This window comes from Loxodonta africana, chromosome 9, assembly GCF_030014295.1.
Source record: "Loxodonta africana isolate mLoxAfr1 chromosome 9, mLoxAfr1.hap2, whole genome shotgun sequence".
Lineage (NCBI taxonomy): Eukaryota > Metazoa > Chordata > Mammalia > Proboscidea > Elephantidae > Loxodonta > Loxodonta africana.
Window position 1 is genome coordinate 123,077,164 of NC_087350.1, and position 13,971 is coordinate 123,091,134.

Here is a 13,971-nt window from a genome sequence, read left to right on the forward strand (position 1 = left end):
GTGCCGCTCTCCGGGAAGTGCATGCGAACCTCCGGGTCTACCAGGGTTTCCTCCGAGGAACCCGGGAGGGAGCCTGCCCGGCTGCCTGGCCACCGGGAGTCCAGGCCACTCCTGCAGGGGCCTGAGAGACCAGGCCTGAGAGAGAGGCTCTCCCGTGGTGTTGGATCAGTCGGCCCCATCTCAGCTCCCGGTTGCATTCCGAAACTTTTGTTTCCTGTCCGCTGCACGCCTTTCTGAGTCTCGGGCCACTCCAGCTTGCATGCTCAGTGCAAACACCAGGAGAGGAGTGTGAGCGGTGGAGAAACAGAACAGAGAGGCAGAGAGAGCAGAAAGGGCCTCAGGCAGTGAGAGCAGAGCCCACAGGCTGGATGGCAGGACCAGAGAGGCAGGCCAGGCCAGGCCAGGAGAGGCAGGCAGGCGGACAGGAGCGCAGGAGCCGGGTGCACGCACGCCACGCGGCCCTCGCTCAGCTGCAGTGGGGTTCCTAGCGGCTGCAGCCAGACCCTCGCCCCTGAGGCGCTGTGTTCCCTCCCTAGCCGTTTGCTAACGCCCCTGCTCACACCACAGGCTGAGAAGGTGTTGCAGTTTGACCCTGGCACCAAGAACGTGACGGCCCTGCTGATGGAGGCACGGGAGCTGGAGGCACGGGTCATCATCCTCTCGGCCAGGTGAGGCAGGGCTGGGCCCTCAATCCACCCAGGGCTGTACCTGGGCCATGGCCCAGCCACCTGGGCCAGCGCTGGGGCCACCGCTGAGCAGAGCAAACCTCAGCTCCCCAAATCTCCTTGCCAAGGACAGCCCCACCCATGGCATCAATGAGGGTGGGCTGCCTGGCCCCCATTTTCCCATGCATCCATCCTGCCATCACACCCTTCCAAAGTCACTAGCTGCCCCTTGTGCTGAGCGAGAGTTCTGGGGATGGAGGAGGCTAAGCCGAAGTGCCTGCCCTTAGGAAGCACCTGACTCAGGGAGGCACACCCACACACATGCAGGGTGCAGGGCAGTTAACTGTGTGACCAGCAGCAAGCAGAGGGCTCTGGGAGCTGGACCCAGGGAAGGCTCAGAGGGAGTGAGGGTAGAGGTGTGCCCATAAGCCCAGGTGGGAGAGGGCCCCAGGCCGACAGCCTGAAGGATCTGAGCAGCCAGAGCAGGCAGTGTGAGGGAAAGAGAGGGGAAGCAAATTCCACAACATGGAAACCAGGCTGTCCTGCAAAGGGCCTGGCCCCCCCCCACCCCACCCCGATCGCAGCCTCAGGGGATGAGACCACAGTAAAAACCTGATTTGCGAATGGCTAAGTTCTCCCAGGAAGGGAATGACAGGCCACCTGGAACAGGAAGAGGGAGAGCCCCGTAAGGACCCTGAAGGAGGCAGCAGGGTGCACTGTGCCCAGATGAACACACCCCAAATCCTGCTGCAAGGGGGGGAGAACCCTGACTGTGTTTGGAGAAATTAGTCTGTTAGATCAACAAGCCCTTCAGCACAGACCGGGGGGGGGGGTGGTGCCCCTCGCCCGGACAGCATGCCAGGTTGGACCTACCTAAGGTTGGACCTACCTGGAGCTCCCCAGACTGGAAGGCAGGGAATCTCCCCGTTACGTAGCTAGGGCCCCACCCCAGTGCAGGAGCCAGTGCTAAGAGCGGGCCCCACCCCGCAGCAATTCTCTCCTCTCCTGCTCTTCCAGCAGCCTCCACCAGAGACACCCCTACCCCCACCCCACCTTACAGTGGGGGAACCAGGGTTCAGAAGCATTGGTCACTTGCCCACGCCACCACCCACCCGACCCTGGATACTGCAGAGAAAGCCACACAAGGATCCCTGAGAAGAGTTTAAAGGTGTGCCCAGGCAAGGTTAGGGGCTGTGCAAGCAGGGTCCAGGGAAAGCCCTCCAGACTATGATTTCCCCAGCTCGACTCATTTACACCTGGCCTCAGTGGTGTACTGGTTAAGTGCTACGGCTGCTAACCAAAAGGCCAGCAGTTTGAATCCACCAGGCGCTCCTTGGAAACTCTGTGGGGCAGTTCTACTCTGTCCTATAGGGTCGCTACGAGTTGGAATCGTCTGGACAGCAGTGGGTTTTTACTCAACAGAGGGCTTGAGGAAGATTGGGTAAATGTGACAGGATGGAAAGATGGCCAGCCGGTGGGCAGATGGACAGACAGGCAAATGGACAAACAGCTGGTTAGTAGGAGGAAGACCCACTTCATGCAGGACAAGGTAGCTCAAGGAACCCATTTTCCCCAAAACTTATGTGTTCAACAGTTGGGCCCGTTCTCAACGAAGCTGTCCCTGCCCCATTCCTGTATGTAATCTGAGTGACCGCCGGGACACAGGCCAGAAGCCACACATGAAGCCGGTCCACAGAGCCCCAACGCACCCGGTCCCAGCCCTGCTGTTTTCCATCCAGCCGATGAGTCCCTGCTCTGCAGGCACCGGGCTTCATTCACCCAGGACAGGCTTGCCAGGCTTGGCTCCAAGGAAAAGATCAGCCCAGGGAAAGGGACACACTCACGAGAGACAGATGCACACACACAACACATGTGCACATGGACCGTGTACACACCACACGTACAGTCTTTATCCCTCACCAGTTTTCTATACAGTGCAAAGAATTCATTTCCAAACTCTTAATTTTTATTCTACTGAAATTGTCTTTCCTGGGACCTATTGTTTCCATAAAACAGGATGATGAGGTCTGACTGATGGGGTTTTCATCGATAGCTGTTGCAGTGATCAAAGCTGCCTCCTGTGTGGCGTGGTTGTGACTCCACCTAGCCAATTTCCCCCCGAGGCCACAGCCCAGACTTTGTGGAGGAGGTGTGATTCTCTGCCAGGTCTTGGCCGGCACTGTTGACGGTGGGCACACCAGGGTCAGCAGTGTGGCACTGGCCAGAAGCACCTCAACTTTCTGCTGCTTATGTCCACCAAGAGCATTCTTTTTTTTTTTTTAATTTTTATTGTGTTTTAAGTGAAAGTTTACAAATCAAGTCAGTCTCTCATACAAAAATTCATATATAATAAAAATTTATACACACCTTGCTATATACTCCTAGGTGCTCTCCCCCTAATGAGACAGCACACTCCTTCCCTCCACTCTCTCTTTTTGTGTCCATTCGTCCAGCTACTGACCCCCTCTGCCCACTCATCTCCCCTCCAAACAGAAGCTGCCCACATAGTCTCATGTGTCTACTTGAGCCAAGAAGCTCACTCTTCACCAGTATCAATTTCTATCCCATAGTCCAGTCCAATCCCTGTCTGAAGAATTGGCATTGGGAACGGTTCCTGTCCTGGGCTAACAGAAGGCCTGGGGACCATGACCTCTGGGGTCCTTCTAGTCTCAGTCAGACCATTAAGTCTGGTCTTTTTACAAGAATTTGAGGTCTGCATCCCACTGCTCTCCTGCTCCCTCAGGGGTTCTCTGTTGTGTTCCCTGTCAGGGCAGTCATCGGTTGTAGCCGGGCACCATCTAGTTCTTCAAGCATTCTCATTAGAGCAAACAAGGATGGTTTGCACATCTTTACTGCCTGTTGTTGCTAGGTGCCATCGAGTCAGTTCCAACTCATAATGAACTATGTACAACAGAACAGAACACTGCCCAGTCCTTCACCATCCTTACAATCATTGCTATGTCTGAGCCCATTGTTGCAAGCACTGTGTCGATCAGTCTCATTGAGAGTCTTCTTTTTTTTTGGCCCTCTACTTTACCTTTTGGGTTCTACTCTACCAAGCATGATGTCTTTCTCCAGCTACTGAGCCCTCCTGATAACATGTCTAAAGGAAGTGAGACAAAGTCTCACCATCCCAACTTCTAAGGAGAATTCTGGCTGTACTTCTTCAAAGACAAATTTGTTCATTCTTCTGGTAGCCCAAGGTATATTCAACATTGTTTGTCCACACCATAATTCAAAGACATCAATTCTTCTTCAGTCTTCCTTAGTCATTGTTCAGCTTTCACGTGCATATGAGGTGACTGAAAACACCATGGTTTGGGTCAGGCACACTTTGGTCCTCAAAGTGACATCTCTGCTTTTTAACGCTTTAAAGAGGTCTTTTGTAGCAGATTTGGCCAAGGCAGTATGTTGTTTAATTTCTTGACTTCTGCTTCCGTGGGCATTGATTGTGGACCCAAGTAAAATAAAATTCTTGATAACTCCAATATTTTCATCATTTACTATGATGTTGCTTATTGGTTGGTCCAGTTGTGAAGATTTTTGTTTTCTTTATGTTGAGGTGTAATTCATACTGAAGGTCGTAGTCTTTGATCTTCATCAGTAAGTGCTTTGAGTCCTCTTCACTTTCAGAAAGCAAGTTTGTGTCATTTGCATATTGCAGGTTGTTAATGAGTCTTCGTCCAATCCTGACTCCCAGTTCTTCTTCATATAGTCCAGCTTCTCGGATTATTTGCTCAGCATACAGATTGAATAGGTACGGTGAAAGGATACAAACCTGATGCACACCTTTTCTGATTTTAACCACTCAATATGCCCTTGTTTTGTTTGAACGACTGCCTCTTGATCTATGTTCAGGTTCCACATCAGCACAATTAAGTGTTCTGGAATTCCCATTCTTCTCAACGTTATCCATAATTTGTTATAATCCACACAGTTGGATGCCCTTGCATAATCAATAAAACTACTACTGCCTAGTCCTTGAGAAAATGAAAAAATGGGGAGCAGACCTCCAGGTGGCTGAGGGCCCTTGGTTTCCAGGGTCGGCCATTGTAAAAATAGCCCAGCTCTTGGGACAACTGTCCACCCTCTTGCACCCCACTGCCCATGCACTGGGGGAGCAAAGCTCAAGGTGTGACCTAAGTCAGACCCTGCAGGGAAGGGTGTGGCAGCTGGGGGGCCAGGACCCGCTGTGGCCCCCACAGTCCTGCTCAGACCCCGGGGTCCTTGTTGTGACCAGGGAGACCTCAGTCCCAGGGGACTGGGTCCCCTGTTTCATCACCTAATCATGGACTCCCCCACGGGGACACCCTGAGTGCCTGGGAGAAGAAAAGCCTCTCAGGTCCTGGTGGTAGTCCCAGCATGGGTGGTGGGAGGTGTATAGGTGCTTGTCAGGCTCCAGATGGTGAGTGGCCCCTTGCCCCTCTCACTGGTGGGCTCTTGCTGCAATGCTCAGTGCAGCTCCCCAGCACTGGGTTCCACCCACATATCCGCAACCTGGACAGCCCCTGCCCTCCTTTCAAGCTTTGGACGTGGAGGTCTAGAGGGAGGTGGGACTGGTCCAGGAGGTGGCAGGACAAGGGCTCGGGGTGGGCTGTCCAGACACAGGCCTGCCTCTGCCAGTTAGCACCACTTGCATGCCCTGAGTGCCCCTATGTGTCTCAGCTTCCTCTCCTGGCACAGGAGTAGTACTAATACTTGCCTCCTAGGGATGTCTCAGAGTTAATTAAGATGACCCACGTAAAGCGTTTAGAGCAGGGCCTGGTACTGGTGAGTGAGTGAGTGATCAGTAATGATCCATCCCCACCCCAGGTCACCTGGGTGGGGCCTCCTGAGGGTGAGGGAGGCTGGGCAGTCAGGGAGCCCAACAGGAAGTCCTTCCTATAGGCCAGGTCGCAGCCCAAGGGCAGGGGGCTAGCAAGGCAGGCCTGGGAAGCTGGGGGAGGGGGCCTGGGCCGACACTTCTGGGGTGGTCTTAAGGCCCAGGCTGGTGGAGAGCTCAGGTACTGGGGAGGGGAGAACTGGGCCTGTCATCTCTGTGGGGTCTCTGGGCCCAAACGTGGTGGGGGGGCTCAGGGGTGTTGGCTGTGACCTGTCACCTTAGTGGGGTCTCCGGGCCCAGGCACTTAGGGCTCTGATGGTGCTCCACGAGAGGAGGACCCAGGGAACAAAGGGCCTCTGGGCCTGCGGTGGGGAGGCCTGGAGTCCGGGCCGTCACCCCGGTCTGCCCACAGCGAGGACGATGCTGCCACCGTGTACCGTGCAGCCGCGATGCTGAACATGACGGGCTCGGGGTACGTGTGGCTGGTGGGCGAACGCGAGATCTCGGGGAACGCCCTGCGCTACGCACCAGACGGTGAGTCCCGGGGCTCTCGGGGTGCCCGCGGGGAGGGAGAGGCAGCTCGGCCTTCTAAGCGGGCGCTCCCCCAGGCATCATCGGGCTGCAGCTCATCAACGGCAAAAACGAGTCAGCGCACATCAGCGACGCCGTGGGCGTGGTGGCGCAGGCCGTGCACGAGCTCCTGGAGAAGGAGAACATCACCGACCCGCCGCGGGGCTGCGTGGGCAACACCAACATCTGGAAGACCGGGCCACTCTTCAAGAGGTGGGCAGGACCCTGCTGCCAGGGAGGGCGGGACCCTGCTGCCAGGGTGGGCGGGACCCTGCTGCCAGGGAAGGCGGGGCCACGCTGCCAGGGTGGGCGGGGCTCTGCTGCCAGGGTGGACGGGACCCTGATGCCAGGGTGGGCGGGGGCACACTGCCAGGGAGGGCGGGACCCTGCTGCCAGGGTGGGCGGGACCCTGCTGCCAGGGTGGGTGGACCCTACTTCAAGGGTGGGCGGGACCCTGCTGCTAGGGTGGGCAGGGGCTCGGCAGCAGGTCCAGCTCAGCTTGCTGTACAGATAGCGCCCTCAGCCGTTCCTACCTCCCTCCACACGTACCTCCTCCACCACCTTCCAACACTTCCCTCTCCTCTCCACCTCCTCCCGTATCCACCACCTCCCCTACCCCTTCCCCCCACACCCCTCCACCTCCTCCATCTGCCTCACCACCACCCCCGCACCCTTCCACCTCCCTCCTCTCCCTCCGCCTCTCTTCTCGGTCCCCTCACCCCCTCCCCCATTTGCCTCCACCCCCATCTTTTTCCTACCCCCCTCACCTCCCCACCATCTCCATCTCCACTGTGACACTCTGACTCTGACACCAGCACCTGACTGTCACAAGTTAAGACTGCCACTGCAGACCACCCGAGACTACCCCCCAGTCCCGGTCATGGCCGGCCCCCCGTGGAAGGAGGCTCTTATTGGAGGTGGGCCCTGGAGCTTCCAGGACCCAGGAGGTGAGGCAAAGACTCAGAGGCAGCACTGAACCATAGAGGCAGGGCCACACTGGAGCAAGAAGGGGTCAGCTCCTAGCACCCACAGCTCCAGGACACCTAGGTAGGGCAGGCCCCCCCCACCACGGAGGAGCAAACACTGTGCGTGACCAGAGGCCAACCCATGGTGCCTATATAGGTGTCCACACAGTGCGGATGGAGGCAACATATAAGCACATATGTGCACACACGTGCACAGAGATGTGCAGACTCAGCCCCACGTGTGCACACAGACTCAGAGTGGCACGGGGCACACACACACATGCACAGGGGAGCACAGATGACATGACTGGGCACCTCACCTGGTGCCACATATGCGCACAGGCACACCAGCATGGCCCCACCGGAGCAACACACACACATACACACGGACACACACAGTGAGGCAGGAGGCCTGGTGGTCAGGAACGTGGCCGACCCTGCCTCCTTCACTTGCTGGCTGGGTGACGTGGGATTCTACCTGCTCATCTGTAAACTGAGGATGCCACTGTGAGGCTGGAAGGTCCTGATCCATGGAAAGCCCTGGCCCCTCTTCTGCCCAGGACCCCTCAGCCCCCACAAGCTGCTACTGCCCTTCTGTCTGGCAGGTGTGCGGACCACTCGTCCATCAGACGGCATGAGGCTCTGGTGCAGGAGGAGGGCGGGAAGAGGGAGGGTCCCTGATCAATCTCCCTGGCCCCAGGGTGCTGATGTCTTCAAAGTACGCAGACGGGGTGACCGGCCGTGTGGAGTTCAATGAGGATGGGGACCGGAAGTTCGCCAACTACAGCATCATGAATCTGCAGAACCGCAAGCTGGTACAAGTGGGCGTCTACAACGGCACCCACGTAGGTGGGGGTCATGAGGGGGTGGGGGCTGGGGCCTTAGGGTCCTGGGGCCAAGACCCCTGCGCGGCCACCCTCCATCTCATACTCCCACCCCCAGGTCATCCCCAATGACAGGAAGATCATCTGGCCGGGGGGAGAGACGGAGAAGCCTCGAGGGTACCAGATGTCGACCAGGTTAAAGGTGGGGCCCCACTGCCCTGCCCTGCACCTCCATCCTGGACACCCAGTCCAGCACCTCAGGCCAAAAGCCAAGTGAAGGAACCAGGAAGGGGCCAGCCCACACCTGGTCCCTCTGGTGCACACCTATCACCTCTGAGGGAGCAGGGAAGGTAGGCTGAAGGAGGAGATTGCCCCTTGGGGAAGCAGTGCAGAACAGGACTGCCCAGGGGAGGGGCTAATGAGGAGACAAAGGGACAGGCAGCTGGTCACTCTGGGCCCTGCTGCAGGCTGTCTGTCCAGAGTGCTGGAGATGCCACTCCCCGCACAGCCCTCTGCAGCCTTCATGGCCTCCCAACACAACTGGTCAAGCTGTCCTGTCTGCACCACCCCCTGAGGCACCCATTCTCTTCTCAGCTATCCCTGGGTCTCTGGGAGCCCCCTCGCCACTGGTCTTCTCCCTCACAGCCTCTCTCCCTTAACCTGACTCATATATGAAGGATTCTTTGGGCTCATCCCTGGACCATGTCTGTCCTCCCAGGGCATGCCCCATGCTGACCCGTACCACATCAGGCCAGTATCTTAGACCACCAAAGGCAAGGACCTTCAATGCAATGTGCCTAACCGACCTTCCTTGCTGTCCCCACATGCTCAAAACTCTCTTGTTCACTTCTGGGCCTACCCCTGCAGCCTGGGCCAGCCCCCATGACCTCCCACCCAGGACACCGCCTCAGCAGCCTGCCCACTGGGCACCACCCTCGACCCTTCTGGTCAACATTTGGCTGCAGGCCAGGTACCCTTCTCCTCTGCCAACATGGTGCACCTCCCTGCAGCTCAGACACCTCATACTGAACAGTCTGCAGTTAACAGCCAAAATGCTGACATCCAGGGGTCTGTCTGTGGGGGCTTGTGTGTTGCTGTGATGCTGGAAGCTTTGCCACCAGTATTCAAATACCAGTAGAGTCACCCATGGTGGACAGGTTTCAGCTGAGTTTCCAGACTAAGACAGACTAGGAAGAAGGACCGGGTGGTCTGCTTCTGAAAAGCATTAGCCAGTGAAAACCTTATGAATAGCAGTGGAACACTGTCTGATATAGTGCCAGAAGATGAGCCCCTCAGGGTGGAAGGCACTCAAAATACAACTGGGGAAGAGCTGCCTCCTCAAAGCAAAAAACTCAGACCCAGTGCCCTCAAGTCGATTCTGACTCATAGCGACCCTATAGGACGGAGTAGAACTGCCCCACAGAGTTTCCAAGAAGCGCCTGGCGGATTCGAACAAAGTAGAGTCGACCTTAATGATGTGGATGGAATCAAGCTTTCGGGACCTTCCTTTGCTGATGTGGCATGCCTCAAAATGAGAAGAAACAGCTGCAGACATCCATTAATAATCATAATGTGGAATGTATGAAGTATGAATCTAGGAAAATTGGAAATCATCAAAAATGAAATGGAACACACAAACATCGACATCCTAGGCATTAGTGAGCTGAAATGGACTGGCATTGGCCATTTTGAATCAGACAATGGTCTACTATGCTTCTAAGGAGCTTCTAAGGAGCATGCTGGCCATACTTCTTCCAAGACAGATTTGTTCGTTCTTTTGGCAGTTTATGGTATATTCAGTATCCTTCGCCAACACCGTAATTCAAAGGTGTCAATTCTTCTTTTTCGGTCTTTCTTATTCATTGCCCAGCTTTCGCATGCATGTGAGGTGATTGAAAACACTATGGCTTGGGTCAGGCACACCTTTGTCTTTAAGATTACATCTTTGCTTTTTAACATTTTAAAGAGGCCTCTTGCAGCAGATTTGCCCAAAGCAATGTGTCCTTTGATTTCCTGACTGCTGCTACCATGGGCATTGATTGTGGATCCAGGTAAAATGAAGTCCTTGACAACTTCAGTAGCTTCCTTGTTTATCATAATGCGACTTATTGGTCCAGTTATGAGGACTTTTGTTTTCTTTATGCATACTGAAGGCTGTGGTCTTTGATCTTCATCAGTAAGTGCTTTAAGTCCCCCTCACTTTCTTTTTTTTTTTTTATTGTGCTTTAAGTGAAAGTTTACAAATCAAGTCAGTCTCATACAAAAACTTATACATACCCTGCTATGTAACCCGAGCTGCTCTCCCCTTAATGTGACAGCACACCCCTCTCCACCCTGTCTTCCCTGTGTTCATGCAACCAGCCTCTGTCCCCCTCCACCTTCTCATCTCGCCTGCAGACAGGAGTTGCCCACATAGCCTCATGTGTCTACGTGAGCCAAGAAGCTTACTCTTCACCAGTACCATTTTCTGTCTTATAGGCCAGTCTAATCCCTGTATAAAGAGTTGACTTCGGGAATGGTTCCAGTCTTGGGCTAACAGAGGGTCTGGGGGCCATAACCTCTGGAGTCCCTCCAGTCTCAGTCAGACCATTAAGTCTGGTCTTCTTATGAGAATTTGAGGTCTGCATCCCGCTGTTCTCCAGCTCCATCAGGGATTCTCTGTTGTGTTCCCTGTCAAAGGAGTCATCAGTTGTAGCCTGGCACCATCTAGTTCTGCTAGTCTCAGGCTTGTGTGGTCTCTGGTTTATGTGGCCCTTTCTGTCTCTTGGGCTGTTAATTACCTTGTGTCTGTGGTATTCTTCTTTCTCCTTTGCTCCAGGTGGGTTGAGACCAATTGGTGCATCTTAGATGGCCGCTTGCTAGCATTTAAGACCCCAGATGCCACTCTCCAAAGTGGGATGCAGAACGTTTTCTTAATAGATTTTATTATGCCAATTGACCTAGATGTCCCCAAAACCATGGTTCAGCCCCCCATCCCTGCTTCTCTGGCCTTCAAAGAAGTCCTCTTAACTTTCAACAAGCAAGGTTGTGTCATCTGCATAGTGCAGGTTTTTAATGAGACTTCCTCCAATCCTGATGCCGAGTTCTTCTTCATATAGTCCAGCTTCTCAGATTATTTGCCCAACATACAAATTGAGTAAGTATGGTGAAAAGATACAACCCTGACGCACACCTTTCCTGACTTTAAACCACACAATATCCCCTTGTTCTGTTTGAACGGGTGCCTCTTAATCTATGTACAGGTTCCTCATGAGCACCATAAAGTGTTCTGGAGTTCCCATTCTTCACAATGTTGTCCCTAATTTATTATGACCCACACACCTGAATGCCTTTCCATAGTCAATAAAACACAGGTAAACATCCTTCTGGTATCCTCTGCTTTCAACCAGCATCCAACTGACATCAGCAATGTTATCCCTGGTTCTACATCTTTTTCTGAATCCGGCCTGAATTTCTGGAAGTTCCCTGTTGATATACTGCTGCAGCAGCTTTTGAATGATCTTCAGCAAAATTTTACTTCCGTGTAATATTAATGATATTGTTCAATAATTTCTGAATTCGGTTGGATCACCTTTCTCGGGAATAGGCATAAATATGGATCTCTTCCAGTCAGTTGGCCAGGAAGCTGTCTTCCAAATTTCTTGACATAGATAAGTGAGTGCTCCCAGCACTGCATCTCTTTGTTCAAACATCTGGTTTTCTGTCAGTTCCTGGAACCCTGTTTTTCACCAATGCTTTCAGAGCAGCTTGGACTTCTTCCTTCAGCAACATCGGTTCTTGATCACATGTTACCTCCTGAAATGGCTGAATATCCACCAATTCTTTTCGGTATAGCGACTCTGTGTGTTCCTGCCATCTTCTTTTGATGCTTTTTGTGTCATTCAGTATTTTGCCCATAGAATCCTTCACTGTTGCACCTTGAGGTTTGAATGTTTTCTTCAGTTCTTTCAGCTTGAGAAACGCCGAGTATGTTCTTCCCTTTTGTTTTTCTAACTCCAGCTCTTTGCACATGTCATTATAATACTTTGTCTTCTCGAGCTGCCCTTTCAAATCTTCTGTTCAGTTCTTCATCATTTCTTCCATTTGCTTTAGGTACTCTATGTTCAAGAGCAAGTTTCAGAGTCTCTTTTGACATCATTTTGTTTTTTTCTTTATATCCTGTCTTTTTAATGGCCTTTTGCTTTCTTCATGTATGATGTCTTGATGTCTTCCCACAAATGTTCAATGAGCCAAATTTATTTTGAAGATGATCTCTAAATTCAGGTGGGATATACTCAAGGTCATACTTTGGCTCTCGTGGACTTGTTCTAATTTCCTTCAGCTTCAACTTGAACTTGCATATGAGCAATTGATGGTGTTTTCCACAGTTGGCCCCGGCCTTGTTCTGACTGATGATGTTGAGCTTTTCCATCATCTCTTTGCACAGGTGTAGTTGATTTGATTCCTGTGTATTCCATCTGGTAAGGTCCATGTGTATAGTGGCTGTTTACGTTGTTGAAAAAAGGTATTTGCAATGAAGTCGTAGGTCTTGCAAAATTCTATCATGTGATCTCTCGCATCATGTCCATCACCAAGGCATATTTTCCAACTACCAATCCTTCTTCTTTGTTTCCAACTTTCGGATTCCAATCACCAGTAATTATCAATGCATCCTGATCATATGTTTAATCAATTTCAGACTGCAGAAGTTGGTAAAAATCTTCAATTTTTTCATCTTTGGCCTTAGTGGGTGGTGCATGAATCTGAATAATAATAGTATTAATTGGTCTTCCTTATAAGTGTATGGATATTATCCCATCACTGACAGCATTGTCTTCAAGATAGATCTTGAAATGTTCTTTTTGACAATGAATGCAATGCCATTCCTCTTCAAGTTGTCATTCCTGGATAGTAGAACATATGACTGTCCTATTCAAAATAGCCGATACCAGCCCATTTCAGCTCACTAATGCCTAGGATGTCGATGTTTATGCATTCCATTTCATTTTTGATGATTTCCAATTTTCCTAGATTTATACTTCATACATTCCACACTCCAGTTATTAATGAGGTTTGCAGCTGTTTCTTCTCATTTTAAGTTGTGCCACATCAGCAAATGAAAGTCCCCTCATATAGATAGATCTTAAAACCCCATTGCTGTCAAGTCGATCCCGACTCGTAGCGACTGTTTAAGACAGAGTAGAAATGCCCCATAGGATTTCCAAGACGTGGTTGGTGGATTCATACTCACAACTTTTTGGTTAGCAGCATAACACTTAACCACTGTGCCACCAAGGCCCCCTGATAGTGCAGTAGTTAAGAGATGGGCTGCTAACTAAAAGGTTCAGCAGTTTGAATCCACCAGCTGCTCATTGGAAACCCTATGGAGCAGTTCTACTCTCTCCTATCTATAGGTTTGCTATGAGTCGGAATGGACTCAACAGCAGCGCAATGGGTTTTAGATAGATCTTAAAAGAGCATAATGCTCAAGGCAGACATTCTTTTTTTTTTTTTTTAATTGTGTTTTGGGTGAAAGTTTACAGCTCAAGTTAGTTTCTCATACAAAAATTTATATGCACAGTGTTATGTGACCCCACTTGCTATCCCTATAATGTGACGGCACACTCCCCCTTTCCGCCCCAGATTTCCTGTGTCTATTCAACCAGCTCCCATCCCTTTCTGCCTTGTCATCTTGCCTCCAGACAGGAGCTGCCCATTTAGTCTTGTGTATTTACATGAACTAAGAAGCACACTCTTCATGAGCATCATTTTATGTCTTATAGTCCAGTTTAGTCTTTGTCTGAAGAGTTGGCTTTGGGAATGGCTTTTAGTTCTGGGTTAACAGGGAGTCTGGGGGCTATGTCTTCTGGGGTTCCTCTAGTCTCAATCAGACCATTAAGTCTGGTCTTTTTACATGAATTTGAGTCCTGCACCCCACTTTTCTCCTGCTCCATCAGGGACTCTCTGTTGTGTTCCCTGTCAGGGCGGTCATTGGTGGTAGCCAGGCACCATCTAGTTCTTCTGGTCTCAGGCTGATGGAGTCTCTGGTTTATGTGGCCCTTTTTGTCTCTCAGGCTAATATTTTTCTTGTCTTTGGTGTTATTCATTCACCTTTGCTCCAGGTGGGTTGGGACCAATTGATGCAT

The 13,971-nt window shown here is 51.8% G+C and overlaps 1 protein-coding gene across 5 annotated transcripts in view; it reads left to right on the forward strand.

The window, feature by feature from the left end:
- The window catches only part of GRIN1 (glutamate ionotropic receptor NMDA type subunit 1), a 31,734-nt gene that overhangs the window by 9,608 nt on the left and 8,155 nt on the right, over positions 1–13,971 (forward strand). For all 5 annotated transcript variants that reach the window (XM_064290739.1, XM_064290741.1, XM_064290743.1 and 2 more), the window contains 5 exons: positions 568–668; positions 5,900–6,021; positions 6,096–6,270; positions 7,723–7,867; positions 7,965–8,048. In XM_064290739.1, the coding sequence (XP_064146809.1) occupies positions 568–668; positions 5,900–6,021; positions 6,096–6,270; positions 7,723–7,867; positions 7,965–8,048 (627 nt within the window). The remainder of the gene's footprint in view (positions 1–567; positions 669–5,899; positions 6,022–6,095; positions 6,271–7,722; positions 7,868–7,964; positions 8,049–13,971) is intronic.